At 32.8% G+C, this 14,213-nt stretch overlaps 2 protein-coding genes across 3 annotated transcripts; one reads left to right on the plus strand and one right to left on the minus strand.

Annotated features, from left to right (window-relative positions):
* Positions 1-434: 434 nt before the first annotated feature.
* Positions 435-5,121, plus strand: LOC105770667 (prefoldin subunit 1). Its single transcript, XM_012591975.2, has 7 exons — positions 435-599; positions 729-754; positions 882-935; positions 2,177-2,282; positions 2,992-2,998; positions 3,114-3,198; positions 4,883-5,121. Exons 2-7 carry the CDS (start codon positions 731-733, stop codon positions 4,991-4,993), a joined length of 387 nt encoding a protein of 128 aa, XP_012447429.1. The 5' UTR covers positions 435-599; positions 729-730; the 3' UTR covers positions 4,994-5,121.
* Positions 5,122-6,571: 1,450 nt separating this feature from the next.
* On the minus strand, positions 6,572-13,213 carry LOC105770665 (uncharacterized). Of its 2 annotated transcripts, XM_052631844.1 has the most exons (10): positions 12,886-13,213; positions 12,188-12,248; positions 11,971-12,103; positions 11,650-11,773; positions 8,658-8,714; positions 8,440-8,536; positions 7,497-7,704; positions 7,266-7,382; positions 7,016-7,076; positions 6,572-6,839 (listed from the first exon to the last, which is right to left on the minus strand). In XM_052631844.1, exons 1-10 carry the CDS (start codon positions 13,135-13,137, stop codon positions 6,774-6,776), a joined length of 1,176 nt encoding a protein of 391 aa, XP_052487804.1. In that variant the 5' UTR covers positions 13,138-13,213; the 3' UTR covers positions 6,572-6,773. The 2 variants fall into 2 exon arrangements, with proteins under 2 accessions (XP_052487804.1, XP_012447426.1); XM_012591972.2 differs by lacking the exon at positions 7,266-7,382 and having other exon boundaries at positions 12,886-13,211.
* Between the last annotated feature and the right edge of the window lie 1,000 nt (positions 13,214-14,213).

Below are 14,213 nucleotides of genomic sequence, written 5' to 3' on the forward strand. Positions count from 1 at the left end.
TTACTAACATTTCAATTGCAATTTTTTTTTAGCTTAAAAAAGTTAATGCATTGAAACCCGATTGCATCTAAAGGAAGCCTAAACCCGCTTCGGTGGCTTAAAAACTTTTTGCTATATGTACTACTGAACTGGATTTTACCTTTAAAAAATTATAGTATTTATTTTGTCAAATCTCAAATTTTTATTTTGATTTAAATTTTAAAATTAACATTATATGTTACTTATTACATAAATAAATAACTAATGTTACTCAATGTGACTTAAATAAATTATTTATTTAAATGAAAATTTTTAATTATTTATTTTAAAATTAAGTTACTAAAATATAATTTTTCTAATAATTTAGTGAGTTTAACTGTAGTTTACCCTAATAATATATATTGAAAACCAACATGAGCCGTTGGATACATAAAACATAATGTTGGCCGTTGGATAAAAAATTATATAAAATCTTAATTTCACATAACCATACGGTGTGTTCACGGCGGCAATACTCTGCACTCTCGTCTCTTCACGCCCCAACACTCCGATCTGTCTTTATCGGATTACCCGACCTGAAACTGGAAAGATCCAAATAGAAGTTAAGTTCCTTCACAAAGGTAGTTGCTACCCTTTTCCCTTTAATTTCACTTTTTCCCGTTAGTTATAGTTTTGATTTGAGAGTGTAAATAAATGTCAGAACTGTTGGTTTTTTTTTTTTGGCTGATTTCTTCTGCTTGAATCTTCAGATATGGCCGACGAAGTTAACAAAACTGTAAGAATCAATCATTCTCTTGGTTTGTTTTCTAAACAATTCGTTATTTGATTTGGTTTGGTTAACGCAAAGTTGAAATGGAGTGAGATAAATCACAAAAATGTTGACGACTTTTGTTCGATTACAGGCATTTTTAGAGATTCAAGGTCGAATGATTGAGCTCACCGGCAAATTGAAACAGGTAAGTGTTATTTTCGGATTAGTAGTCTATGTTACTCGAACTTTTCATTTATTTTTCTTAAAATAGTTATGTCTGATACATATTTGGAAATAAATGCGAGATACGATTATTCAAAGACATGAAAATAATTAGAATAATTTTCAATATACCTGTATTGGGTGCATAACTATATTCCAACCCTCGCTGGAGTCCAGTTAGCATGATAGTAACTATGGTGCTCCAATTTTTATTTTTCTTAAAGTGCGGGTGTGTGACATTTATTTGGACATAGGTGTGCAAATGCAAGCATAGTATACTGTTTACCCACTATTAAAGGCAGAAATGATATGGTATAAGTTGTTGGAGTTGTCAGGGAAAAGCAAAAATGATTTTATAATTTAGGGTATTCTAGAAACAGCATTTGGACCCTTTCAAGTAAACCCATGGAGGGTATATAGGATTCAGAAATAGCATGATCGTGTGGTTTGTATAGTACCTGTTATTGTGTGACTTCTTTTAAACTCTATAGTACTGATAATTGATCTGATGCCATCTTAAGAAATTTACATTATTTGGAATGGTCGCTGCCTTCACGAGCAGCAAGAGCTTTTTCCAGACAGTTCACCTCATGTGGATGGTTATTTTTAGTGTTGAATACTATGTTGTGTGATTTTACATCTGAATAGTGTATGGCTCGTTTGCATTTAGAGTGTATGGAGTTCTTTAAAATATGAAAATCCTTATTTTACATATGTCAAAATTGTTATCGGAAAACAAACCTTCTGTGCCATGTTGATGTAAAACATTATAGGTTGAATTACTCTGGGACATACGGCCAATGAACCGTCCTCCTGGCATTTTGTCATATTCCCAAATCCAATTGATCCTTCATTATGTGACTCAAAAGTGATGGAAACTCAAATGTGAATGTCAAATATGGGTACGCGTCTTACATGGATATGTCCAAATTTTTTTCTAAGTTTTTCGATGCATTTGGAAGGTCTTTGTAAAGTCATATCCCTATACCTATGTTTGGATGTGTCAGAGGATATGGATACTTCAAGAAAAATTAAAAGTCAGAAGCAACAATGCCCCTTTTTGAAATAATCCCAGAAAACCAAAAACCAGTGTTTATGTGCAATAGTTTCTGCTGTATTATTGATGTTAGTTTTGTACCCAACTATCATTTTTCTCCAAATTGGGGACTTGTGAAAGGTGTCTTTAGCCTCCAAGGCTGAATGAGTGAATCTTGTGACGTCTAGGTGCAAAACCAGATGCGAACGAAGGAAGGTGAAAAGAAGCGTGCTTTCTTAACATTGGAGGAGCTGAATCAGCTGCCTGATGATACAAATACATACAAATCCATAGGTACGCTACAGAAGCTGTGGTTTTACGTTGGAATAAGATACTAGTATTGTGTTTTCTCATTCACAACGGATAGATCATTCACATATCAGGGTGCTAGGTTTAGAGTTCTCTTTAGTTTCACAGCCTGGCATTCTGTTTAGGGCTGTTTCATATGTTGTGACTTATGAGCTCTATTTAACCTAGGGGTGATAACGGTTCGGTTTGGTTTTGGAACAAAAATGCAGTTAATGAGCAGTATTTCTATTTTCAAAATCCAAATTGAATGCTATAGAGTATAGAGAACTAAACCAAATTAAATTCCCTCTGTCCGAATTGATTTGGTTTGATTCATTGGCTTTTAATTAACAAATTCTTCTATATAGGTTTTTAAAGTTCTTATTTTCACTAATCTAAATAGATAGTATTTATTTTATATCTTAGAAAAACAGAAAGCTAATTAGAAATAAAAATTAAAAAAATAGAATTCTGTTCGGTCGTACAATTGCAGTTTCTCTTAACTTTTGAACCAAAAGTGGAATGGAACCAAATATATTTTAATCATTACCTGAACTGAAGCTGAATTGTATTTAATAGAAACAAAAACTGAACACTACAGTTCTTTCTTCTTCATTTTTTTTCAGTTTTTTGGTCAACCCTAACTTTTACCTAGACTATAGATTAATTGTGCTAAATCTGCAGAGCTATAACCTGTTTGTTTATTATTTTGCAGGGAGAACGTGAGTAGCCGTTGACTTAATTAAATGTTTTTAATGATTCATGGACCATGAGGAACAATACATGACATGGACTGATGGACATTTATATTTGCCTCTCTTTTTATCATCTGTCCAGGTTTGTTTTAGAGCCTAAGTCAGTTTTAGTGAATGAACAAGAACAGAAGCTGAAAGATAGTGAATCTGCAATTGGTTCATTACAGGTAATTTTCTATGGTTATGTAAGGCTTTTTATGCTTGCATCTTCTCCTCTTGAATCATATTTTTTGATTTCTGTCGTATTTTGCTTTTTAAATGTTTTTCTCCTCGTCTGTATCCATTACCAGTTCAAACTGTCAATTATTTATCAATATCACAAAGCCTGCTGAAAGGACATAGTTCCACTATATTTAAATGTTGTCAAGGTGTGTGCCAAGGTGTTGCACGTTAGTGTCAAATAGCAAAGCACCTTAGACCTTTTTTGGCAAGGCGCATTTGATTAGGGGCATGCCTGCTCCTACTAGCTGTGTTTCTACCTCTAGTAAGAGTATAGTATCAAACTCTCTACTTTGTATTTGAGTATCAAAAGCAGGCATGAGACCATAAGGAAATCATAAAAGAAATTGAAATTTTTGTATGTTTTGTAAGAAAAACTTGACCATTTTTTAGGGTTTAGTATTGTACTGTATATCCACACTCAAACAAGTACACGTACTAAAAGACACATATGTACGTATTGTGCCTTACCTCACTCAAGCGAGTGCTTTATTGTGCATTATGACCTAGGCAATAACAGTTCTAGAACCTAAAGTGCGGCTTAAGCCCTCAACAACATTGTATTCAATATGTCACCTCACCATGTTTGCATATGTTTTTTTATTATATGCCATAATTACCATATGTTGAACCATTATGGGATTTATTGTTATTTTATGGCATCTATTTTTGTGATCTATTGTGGCTGTTTAATCTTATGAAATTCCTAAGCTTAATTGTTATAAGAACTTACAAGTTGCAAAAAGCATTCTCTTGTTTTTGCTCTTTAAGGTTTTACCAAGAAAGTAAGTAACGAAGAACAATGCAAGTGCAAGTTTCTTTTATACCTGTAGATTCGTTAACCAAATTTCAATCTGAAAATTTGTAGAGAATTTTACATCGGTAGTTCTTGATTGGCCTGGTCGAGTGTTCAGGGAAAACTTTCTTCTAGATGAGAGGCATTCTTGAAAAATAACTATAATTTTAGTTTTCGGATGGGGCATCATTATTTGTTGCATGGTAGTTGGTTTAAGATAAATGAGTCAAAGCAATATTATTCTGTTGTTCATTTGTCTTAAGTACCCCTATTTGGCACTAGCATCCAACCCATATCTAGACATGGGGTATGAGGATGTCCCAGAACCTCCTAGGATCCCCCAAACAAATAGAAAAAACTTGGGAAAAAATTAAGTATACCCATGCCCAATACTCCAGTCTGATCAACATAGGTCTTTTTTCTTTTATTGGTCATAAGATCAACATAAGCGTCCACGTAAGCAAATAGCATTGCTCTCATTTATATATGTCCATCCTCATCTTGAAGCTCTTATGCTACTCTGAGCAATTTTTGACTGCTATGAAGAAGCTCAAACTTGACTAAAAATTCATGGCTTGAAGCTGAATTTGAGTTTGGCCGAGTTTTACCTTAAAGCTTGAATTTGGTTTGCTCAAACTTGCTTGATTAGGCTGAATTAAACTATGTTTACTTTGGTAAAAAATGAGCTCCGACTCCAAACTTGGATTACTTATGTTTGAGTTTGAGTTAGAATACTTGAGTTTGGCTCGTTAGATAGCTTGAGGTGGTTGAATCTGATAGTGACCAAGCATGCGGATCCATTCAGTTTGAAGCTAACCTAATTGAGTTATTGACAGAGCTCAAAGGAGTACATGGAAAAACAGCTGGCGGAGGTGGAGAACAACTTGAGGGAGCTGCTGCAACAAGATCCAGGCCTCGCTCGTCAGATAATGTCGATGAGCGTGTAATTTCTTTAACTCTTTCTTATTGGAAAAATACTTCTCACGTTATCTTGTGTTGGTGGTTGCTTTAAAAATTTATCTAAGTACTGGATAAGAATACGCATTTTGGTTTAATGATATGGTTTTTTGGTATATATCTATGGAGCTAAAGGTTCCGAATTTCATTATGTATAATATTTTAAAAATTTTAAGTTTTAAATCGGTTTTTCTTTAGTTTTGTTAAGCTTAAAATAAAAATTACCTTCCAAATAAAAGTGATACTCAAATTATCATTGTTACATATTTGCCCCATGGTTAACTCTTAAAAAATTAAAACCAACCAATTAGAACTTGACACTTGGTTTCTTACTGATTTATCAGTTTTAAGTAATATTTTATTTTATTTTTCTTTGCCAATTACAAGGTGAAATCTCTTTTTGCTATATCAGTTACTTTATCTTCTTGGATGAACAAAAAAGGGGGGGGATTTTTCGGCTAAAATTGAATCATCTCAGTTCTTGGGTTTCCCAGAGTTTCATCTTGCCTTACTTCCTACTCTTATAATTGCAATGCCATCAAAAATTAAAAACCAATAAACTAAATACTTTTTTCCTAAGCAATGGAGTTTTCTACCACTTCTCTGATATGGATTCATTTTCCTTTTACTTTCATTGTGAGGGTTTTAATTCCTGTTTAGGTTCCTCTTATAGTTATCATGGTGATATTGTGGTTTGAGTTTTGGTTATTAGTTGATAAAGTTGGAGAGCCAAGTTTTTTATTTAAGTTTTCTTGGCGGAAGAGGCAATTATTGCCCAAATGTAGTTTCCAAAAGCATGTTGAGTGTCAGCTTCAAAATGGAGAGGTTAAGTTTCTTTATGTTTTATGGTTTAATCCAATGGAAGTTCCGCATTGAGCAATTTGTAATTAATTGCTATGTGAAAAACAACTTGAAGAAAGAAGAAAAGAGGACGAAGATGAACAAGAATTTTAAAAAAAAAATTACTTTTTCTAATTTAATTATAAATATATTATTATTTTTCTTTTTTAAATTAATTTAACTTTGATAGCTTTTATTTTAGTTAAAGATGTAATGTTACAATATAGTTGGTATAGGAGTATTTTTTTAACTCCAAACTAACAATTAGATCAAAAAATGTATTGGAATGATAATTTAGGTGCAACTTTTGATAAAAAAAACTGAAGTAAGAAAAATACCATTGTTTGAAAGCTAATTTTTATTTGACAACATCTGACAAAGTAAAACGCCAAGGGCGAAAATAGATTTATATCTATTAATATTTAATTTTGTCTTATATCTACTGGTTATAAATTTAGTTCAAAATAAGTGGAATATTTAGTCAATGAAATCATGTTACAAAGTGTTGTTCTACATGTCATTTTAATGACGTAGCATCTTTAAAAAATAAATTCTTAAAAGTTTTTATATAATATAAATTTTATAAAATAAAATTTATAAAAAAGTTATATAATATAAATATTTCAAATATAACAAAAAGAAAAAAATTAGAAATTAGAAATTAGAAAAAAAAATTCAGAAAATCTCAAAAGAATATAAATATATATGATTTCTTCAAAAAATTAAAATTAAAGATAAAAGAGTTTTTTAAATAACAAAATAAAAGTTGAGAGGATTAACATCTATTAATCGTCGGTCAAAGTCGATCAAGGAACAACTAATGCCAGTCAACAATGGTTAACACAAATATCAACTAATCAAAGATCCGTTTAGCCTAAAGCAAGGTGTTGGATTGGATGTAGAAATGTTACAAGAGTGAGGAGAATAGCGTTAACCATCAAACTTTGAACACAGCTCAGCTGCAAGATCCACCACTCCCCACATGGGTCTGTCATTCTACAATAAACATCATCAACTTCCATATTAGCATTCTTGTTTTCTCCCTGCAAAACCTCATAAACTACTGTTTCATATCACTGTAGCAATCTACTGTTATATATGAAGGGGACTACCTCCTTTGGCACTTTTAACACCCCAACAGAACTGGGGGTGGATCAAAACCTAATACTTACCAAGTAAACAATATCAAAAGCCTTGCGGTAGCTCTCAAGATTCTTCTCAATGTTGTCATTCCTGAAAAGTGATTTCACGGAGATAAGCGGTTTACATAAATTCTTACCAAATGTTCAATAAATTTTTTTAAATTTTCCACGACCCTTGGAAGGGCATATCCTCACATCCATATCCGAATATAAGTCAGACAAAGGTACTTCACGCAAAAGGAAGAGTCTGAGCAATATGGGGATAAAGGGTTTTAGCCACCTATAAGGTATGTTCGTCGGACTCAGTTGTATCAGATATGGGTATGAGCCCGGCACGGGTATATTCTTTTTTTTTCCCCTTAGGTTTTTCTGTGTATTAGGATCCTCATATCCATTTCTGTATATATGTTGGACACAAGTGTCAGACAAGGTTGAAACAACATAGCCTTTCAGAGTATAGTGCAAAAACAAATAAACAAGTATGAAAGGCACATATGAATGTTTTACTTACAAAAACCCCACAGATATACGATTCTCATAATTCAAGCCATCAGACATTCCCAAATCACCAGTATGATCACCTAGAAGTAGCACATTAGTCCTCTGCTTCACTGAGGCATTGTCTGCAACAGCACCGTCAATGCCACCCGTTTGATCATGAAGAGGTGTAGCCATATCAAGAGCATGCTCATTTTTATTCAGACTGTGAATCAACTTCCCTGGGCAAACCGGGACAAAGTAACATTCAGAGCAATTATTACAGTCATTGGATAATATTCCATGATGTTGCGAAACACCATATTGCATAAACATACCAGATGACTAGATATAGATGGTCCAAGTTTTTCCAAACTCATTTTTAGTATCCATCAATTACTTTTTTTCACTCTGAAAAAAATGAATATCTTGAAAGGCATATCGAGACTCTTCCTTCCTAAAGTTGTTAGATAAAGGAATGTATGGAACAGTTATGCCATGCCATGTTGACATATATCCCTTCCATTCAAATCAAGTCACATAATTTGGTTTTTTAAAAAGTATACTTTTTATCATAAGAATCAATAATGGACTGCTGAAATATATATTTATCATTAATTATTAGATATAATGTCATAAATAGTTTACTTTTTTTCTGAAAATCAGATTATGTGACATAATTTGAGTTGAAGGGACATTCTGACATGGCATAACTATTTCATACAATCATTTATCTAGGTCAATTGCATAAAACATGACGCCACCCTAGCTCAAGTGTTTCTTAAGACTCAAGTGATAAATGCAAATTAAAAGATGGTACTAGAAATAACTGATGTGTATACCAATTACTCTAAAATATAGTTCAACGATATATCTTGAGCAAATAAAAACTACAAATATTAAGCAGAAGAGCGATAGCATTTTTTAATGCATTAGCTGCAATAGATTCAGTAGAGGACAATGAGTATAAAACATACCTTTGAAAGATACAAGGCGACCACTGTCATCAAACACCATCTGGTTTGAGACAATTTTAATGTTCTTAAAATATCTTTGAACTTTCTGCCTCAGGACCTTACATAATAAGAAAAAGATACAACAATGCACGAGGAACAGATTAGACAGGAAAAGGCTCAAATGCTACTTCTGATAGATGGCCACAAGTCCGGAAAAAGGAAAATTTTGCTAGGCTAACCTCCTCTATAATATCTGCAAGCCCTGCTGAAAATATGAGAACCGGGACATCTTTCTCCTGAATATTCCAGATGAAACAAAGAAATTGAGGCATAATTGAAAGAAAAAAAGATCCTAGCCTTACAAGCAGACACATAATGCATGCATACATATAAACATACATATATAGGTTTAAACATTTTTTTTGATATATTAAAACCCTCCGGTTTTCCCTATTGTATATTAGTGCTAGCAATTTAGAGCTCTACTTTTTAAAATTCTGGGTTCTGGCTATTTTCACATGTGAAGGCATAATAGCAATTATCAATTCTCTAAGGATGCAGAGAAGAAATCCATCCTCTATCATTATGCCAACGACACTAACTGGATATAAAGAATTGGAATTGGCATTTGGGGCGAATATAAAGATATAGAACACACTATGGTTTTCTTCTCATACTTGACTATTATAAAATAGTCTTCACCCCAGTGGTATCATCCTTACTAAAAAACTAGAATGGATGAAAACTGTAACAGCTACAAATTAAAAAAGAGAAAGCAAAACACAGTTAGCTAGTGTTTGGCAGAAAAATATCTTCCTATTTTTAACTAACTGAGGTCTTTGGTATTTACCAGTTATACCATGAATTCTTGAAGACAAATTCAAAAGACAGGATGGAGGGAAAGGAATATCAGAGTTGGTAAACATCAGGAGTCTTGGAAAGCACTTGTTTTCGCAAATCAGTGTGATAAGCAAATCAGTGTGATAAAGAATAAGGGAACTGTCTACAGTAATTCTTCCTTAAGTATGCACAAAAATATGATGAATAAAATATCCTGTTAAAACTTTCTGTTCACTGTTTCATACGTTCAGCAACTTGTTATGCGCCTTGGCGTAGGATCTAGTCACAGGTCTAGATGAGAAAGAATTCTTCCTTTGACCTATGGTTACTCAAAAGAATTCTTCCTTGACTGAACCCCCTCTCAAAATAACGTTTCTTTTGGATAGAATAATTGCTTGCCTCTTTATTTCATATTGGCAGCCTTTTATAGACTGTTAATAACAAAGGAAAGAGTCCTAATTGACATGAAATAGGATTCCTAACTTAGAGTTTATGAAGGAAACAAAAACCTAATATAATAAAACATGATATAATAAATAAATAAAACTAAAATTCCTATTGCAATGAAAGGTCCATATCATTACTCCCCTTCTCGGAGTTGAGCTTGTCCTCAAGCTCAAATTCAGAATTAACTTCAGAACTTATCCAAAATCATCTATCTCATCATCATCTTGCTTGCCTTCAACATATGGAACTTCTATCCAAAATAACCTTTTACATTTGTGTCCCATGGAATAAGACTCGTCACAATTATAACACAGCCCTTTAGCCCTTCTTTACGCCATTTCTGTCTGTGTCAATCTCTTAATAAATGGTGTAGAAGAACCTATTTTGCCATTGTTCCCCGTTGGTTCTGTTGTTTGTCCCCCTCCCTTTGCAATGCTCTTAGTTGTTGGAATGATTGAATTGCTGCCAATGTTTTTGGAAGTTGGCCAATTCAGGATGGCTCAAGATGACAGTTTGGAAGAGACATTTTGTTTATGTTCCAATGTTCGAGCCATATTCATTGCGACTCCAAGGTTTTCCGGTTGTTGCATCTCAATATCAATTCTAAGTTCCTCTATCAACCTGGCAGTAAAGAGGTTTACTTGTTGTCGAGGTTTAAGACCAATAGTCCTAGCCAATAGTGATTGAAATTCGCGTTGATATTCCTCTACGGTCCCAGTTTGTTTCAAGTTGGCAAGTTCTCCCAAGGGGTTATTACTCATAGGTATCCAAATCTTACATGACAACACTCTTTGAAGTGCCCCCAATCAAGATTTGCCTCCTCTTTTTCCATTTGATCAATCCACAATTGTGCCTCTCCTAAGAGATGGAATGAAGCTAAGCCTACTTTGTCTTCTTCATTAGTTCGTTGATTGCCAAAATTTTTTTTTGCATCTTTTCAGCCACCCTAAAGGGTCTTCAACACCATCATAAGTGGAAAATTCCATCTTAGAGTATTGTGGCACCATGCACCCACTGTGTTGCGAGTCTGAGTTCCTTTTCGTGCCTCCGCTGCTGCCCTGTTCATTATTTTTCTTTGAATCCCCTTTCGTTATCTTTTAGACCGAAAGAGATAATATCGCCACCTGCTCCTCTAATTCTTGTTGCCTTGTAGCCATTTGTTCCATGAAAGCCTCCAGCTTGGCTGTCAAAGTCTTTTCGTCACCCATGACAGCTGGTTCGGATGCCAAGTTGTTGTGCGCCTTGGCGTAGGATCTAGTCACAGGTCTAGACAAGAAAGAATTCTTGCTTCGACCTATGGTTATTCAAAAGGCAGATTCGTCCTTGACTGAATCCCCTCTCAAAATAATGTTTCTTTTTTATAGAATAATTGCTTGCCTCTTTATTTTATATTGGCAGCCTTTTATAGACTGTTAATAACAAAGGAAAGAGTCCTAATTGACATAAAATAGAATTCCTAACTTAGAGTTTATGAAGGAAACAAAAACCTAATATAATAGAGAAAATAAGTAAAACTAAAACTCTTAATAAAACCTGATATAATAAATAAATAAAACTAAAATTCCTATTGCAATAAAAGCGTCCATATCACAATTCTAATGCTTCTTCTTGAACAATTATTTAGGGCAGTGTATTTAGATGTGGTTTTTCAAAAATTTTGAGGAGTGTGAAGCAGCTAGCCATCATATAAAAATAAATAAAGATTCACTATACCTATTTATTTAAAAGAGTATTGTAAAATGTGTATAAAGTTCACCATTCTCTTAAGTTCGCTCCATAAAGATCTAACAGATTCATGATCTTAATAAACATAATAAAAAGTTTTCAAGAATCAAGAAAACAGTACTGAAATTGAAATCTAGATTCTTCCACTAAAATGTAAGTTACCTAAATGACAACTACAAAGAAAAAAATCCAAAAAAGAAAGTTGAGAGAAAGAGATACCTCCAATAACTCAAAGAGTTCAACTACACCATCCCTAAAGGCAATATTAGAGTTAGCAACAGAGCTTTTTATTGCATCATATGTAAGGCCTCCTTCAATGAGAAGACCATGTGTTTTCCCCCACCTATGTAGGTTAGAATAAATAGCATCATTTGCTCAGAACATAGTCAAGATCCAGAAAGCACAAAGCTAAAGACTTCTATGTCCTTGTTTAAATAAAAAAAAAATCGAATAATCAAGCATCATGAAATGAACCATTCCTATCATTCACATGCTCAATACTACTAAAAGTCTAAAATCATGGATGATTGAGTAACATACCACTCTTCCATGAGTTTGGTTTTCTCTTCAAGTGGAATCGCTGGAGAGAATTCTAATGGATGATAGTATTCAAATAATGCTTGCCTCTTGGCGTCATACTCTGGATTTCCTTGCTTCAAAAGGCCATGACTGCCTATACATAATATATTAGAAGGGGGAAAAACAAAAATCAGAAACTTGTAGACAACTTATGATCGTAATATAAAGATAAACCTACTTTGTCCTCGGAGCCCATTGACCCAGTACCTTGTCAAAGTTGCATCAAAATCCGCAATCACCTGAAACTCAAACCCTGACATTATGAACCAAACAAGCATAAAACCTAGGTTCCAATCAATTGTTGTTTATTTCACTTGCATTTCCTACTTAATCCTTCACTAACTGAAGTTGACAAACAGCAAAAGCAAATGGTACAAAAGCAGGCTCTGTTTCACAGGTACTTTTGCTACTATTTTTTGGGGGGGGGGGGAATTTACTACAAAGTAAAAGCAACATCATAATATATTTAAAACGGATAAATAGTTATAATCTAACATTAATGGTAACGTATTTAGTTTATATAGAAGTAGAATCTTTAATGGGGTCATCTTAAAGAAAATCATATGCTTTCTGTACAAAATCTGAACAAAACTTAAACTTATCTTAATTGAATAAAAATGAATGTCTTTCAATTCCAACATAATTGGTTTAGGAAAGTATAAAATCATGAAATTTTGATATCTCAAAGAACACGCAGTTCAGGTTGTTGATCATTCGAAAATAAAACCTCGAAACACAAAATGGCAAGCTAAAAGGGCAACTATAAAAAAATCAAAGCAAGAAGAAGAAGAAGAAGAAAAAGGAAGAGTAATTGCAATCAAGGGAATATGTAAAGCAAGGAACAAACATTATATTGGAAAATCTTTTAGGAAGAACCTGGAGTTTAGAAGGGCCAGCATTACGAATGGCGGAAATCTTGCGGTCGAGGGACCGCTGATCATTGATAACGATGAGTTTAGTGGGATCAAGATCCTCCATTTCCAAATTATTGTAGTTGTTACTGCAACACCAAACCCTATTAAGCAAAAAGAAATTAGGAATATGGTTGGAGTTTGGGAAATTTTGAAGTTTCAAAATGGCACTCCACTCAGTGTTGATAATGTTGCTGCTTAGCAACCTGTAACTCATTGGACACCTTTGAAACTGAACTCAATTTTATGCTGTTTAAGTTAGTATCTATACCCCTTTAGGAATAAGAAAAAAGAATCTATCTGGTTTTCAATTTCATTATCAAATTATAAAAGGACAATTTATCAAAATATTCACTTTTGTTTAACTTATGATACTATGCTGTAACATTTTAGTCATCCAATCCTTAATTATCGTTAATGGTGTAGAGTTGAGTTGAGCTTTAAGTTAAATTATACAATTAGTCCACATATTTTTTCGTTTTGAACAATTTAATTTTTTTCTTTTTTTTTTCATTTGCTTCTGCTTCTCCCTCTTTTTGATTGGTCCCTATACTTTTAGTTTTTGAACAATTTAAATTGAGAAGATCAATCAAAGAGAAGGAGAAGGAGAAGAGAATGGAACGTAAAGAAAAAAAAGAGAGGGAAAGTTCAAAGAATATAAAAGAAAAAATAGGTCAAAACGAAAAAAATATAGGGATTAATTGTATAATTTATTCTAAAATTTTCGTTTAAAATGATGATTTAATGTATCATGTCAGCTTATAGTTACACCGTTAACGACAATTAACGCTCAGTGACTAAAATGTTGCAACACAATAATGTAAGTAAGTAAAACATAACATTTCAGACATAAGTGATTAAAATGTAACTTGAGACAAATAAAATGACTATTTTTATAGTTTACCCATTATAAAAACATAACCTTTATTTACCCCGAAATAATATTTTTATATTTTTATACGTTTTATATAAAATTTTAAAAAATATATATAACAGTAATCAATTTCAATTTCATAATTTTATCATTTGAACTAAAAATTAATTTGGTTCTTATTTAAATTTTTTAATAATTTTGTTACCAGTGTGATTTTGTATTTCCTATGATGGTTTTATGGTCTATATTTGAAATTTGTGATTATCCTTCCAATGATATGGTTTCAAATTTGGATATGTATTTCCTTTAAAACACTAATTGATAATCTAATTTTCTTTTCGAATTTACAAGTATAATTATAAATAATTTAATTTAAAATAATCTAAGAGATTATCAATCAGAACTTAGATGTTGATATT

Source organism: Gossypium raimondii, chromosome 5, assembly GCF_025698545.1.
Source record: "Gossypium raimondii isolate GPD5lz chromosome 5, ASM2569854v1, whole genome shotgun sequence".
Classification (NCBI taxonomy): Eukaryota; Viridiplantae; Streptophyta; class Magnoliopsida; order Malvales; family Malvaceae; genus Gossypium; species Gossypium raimondii.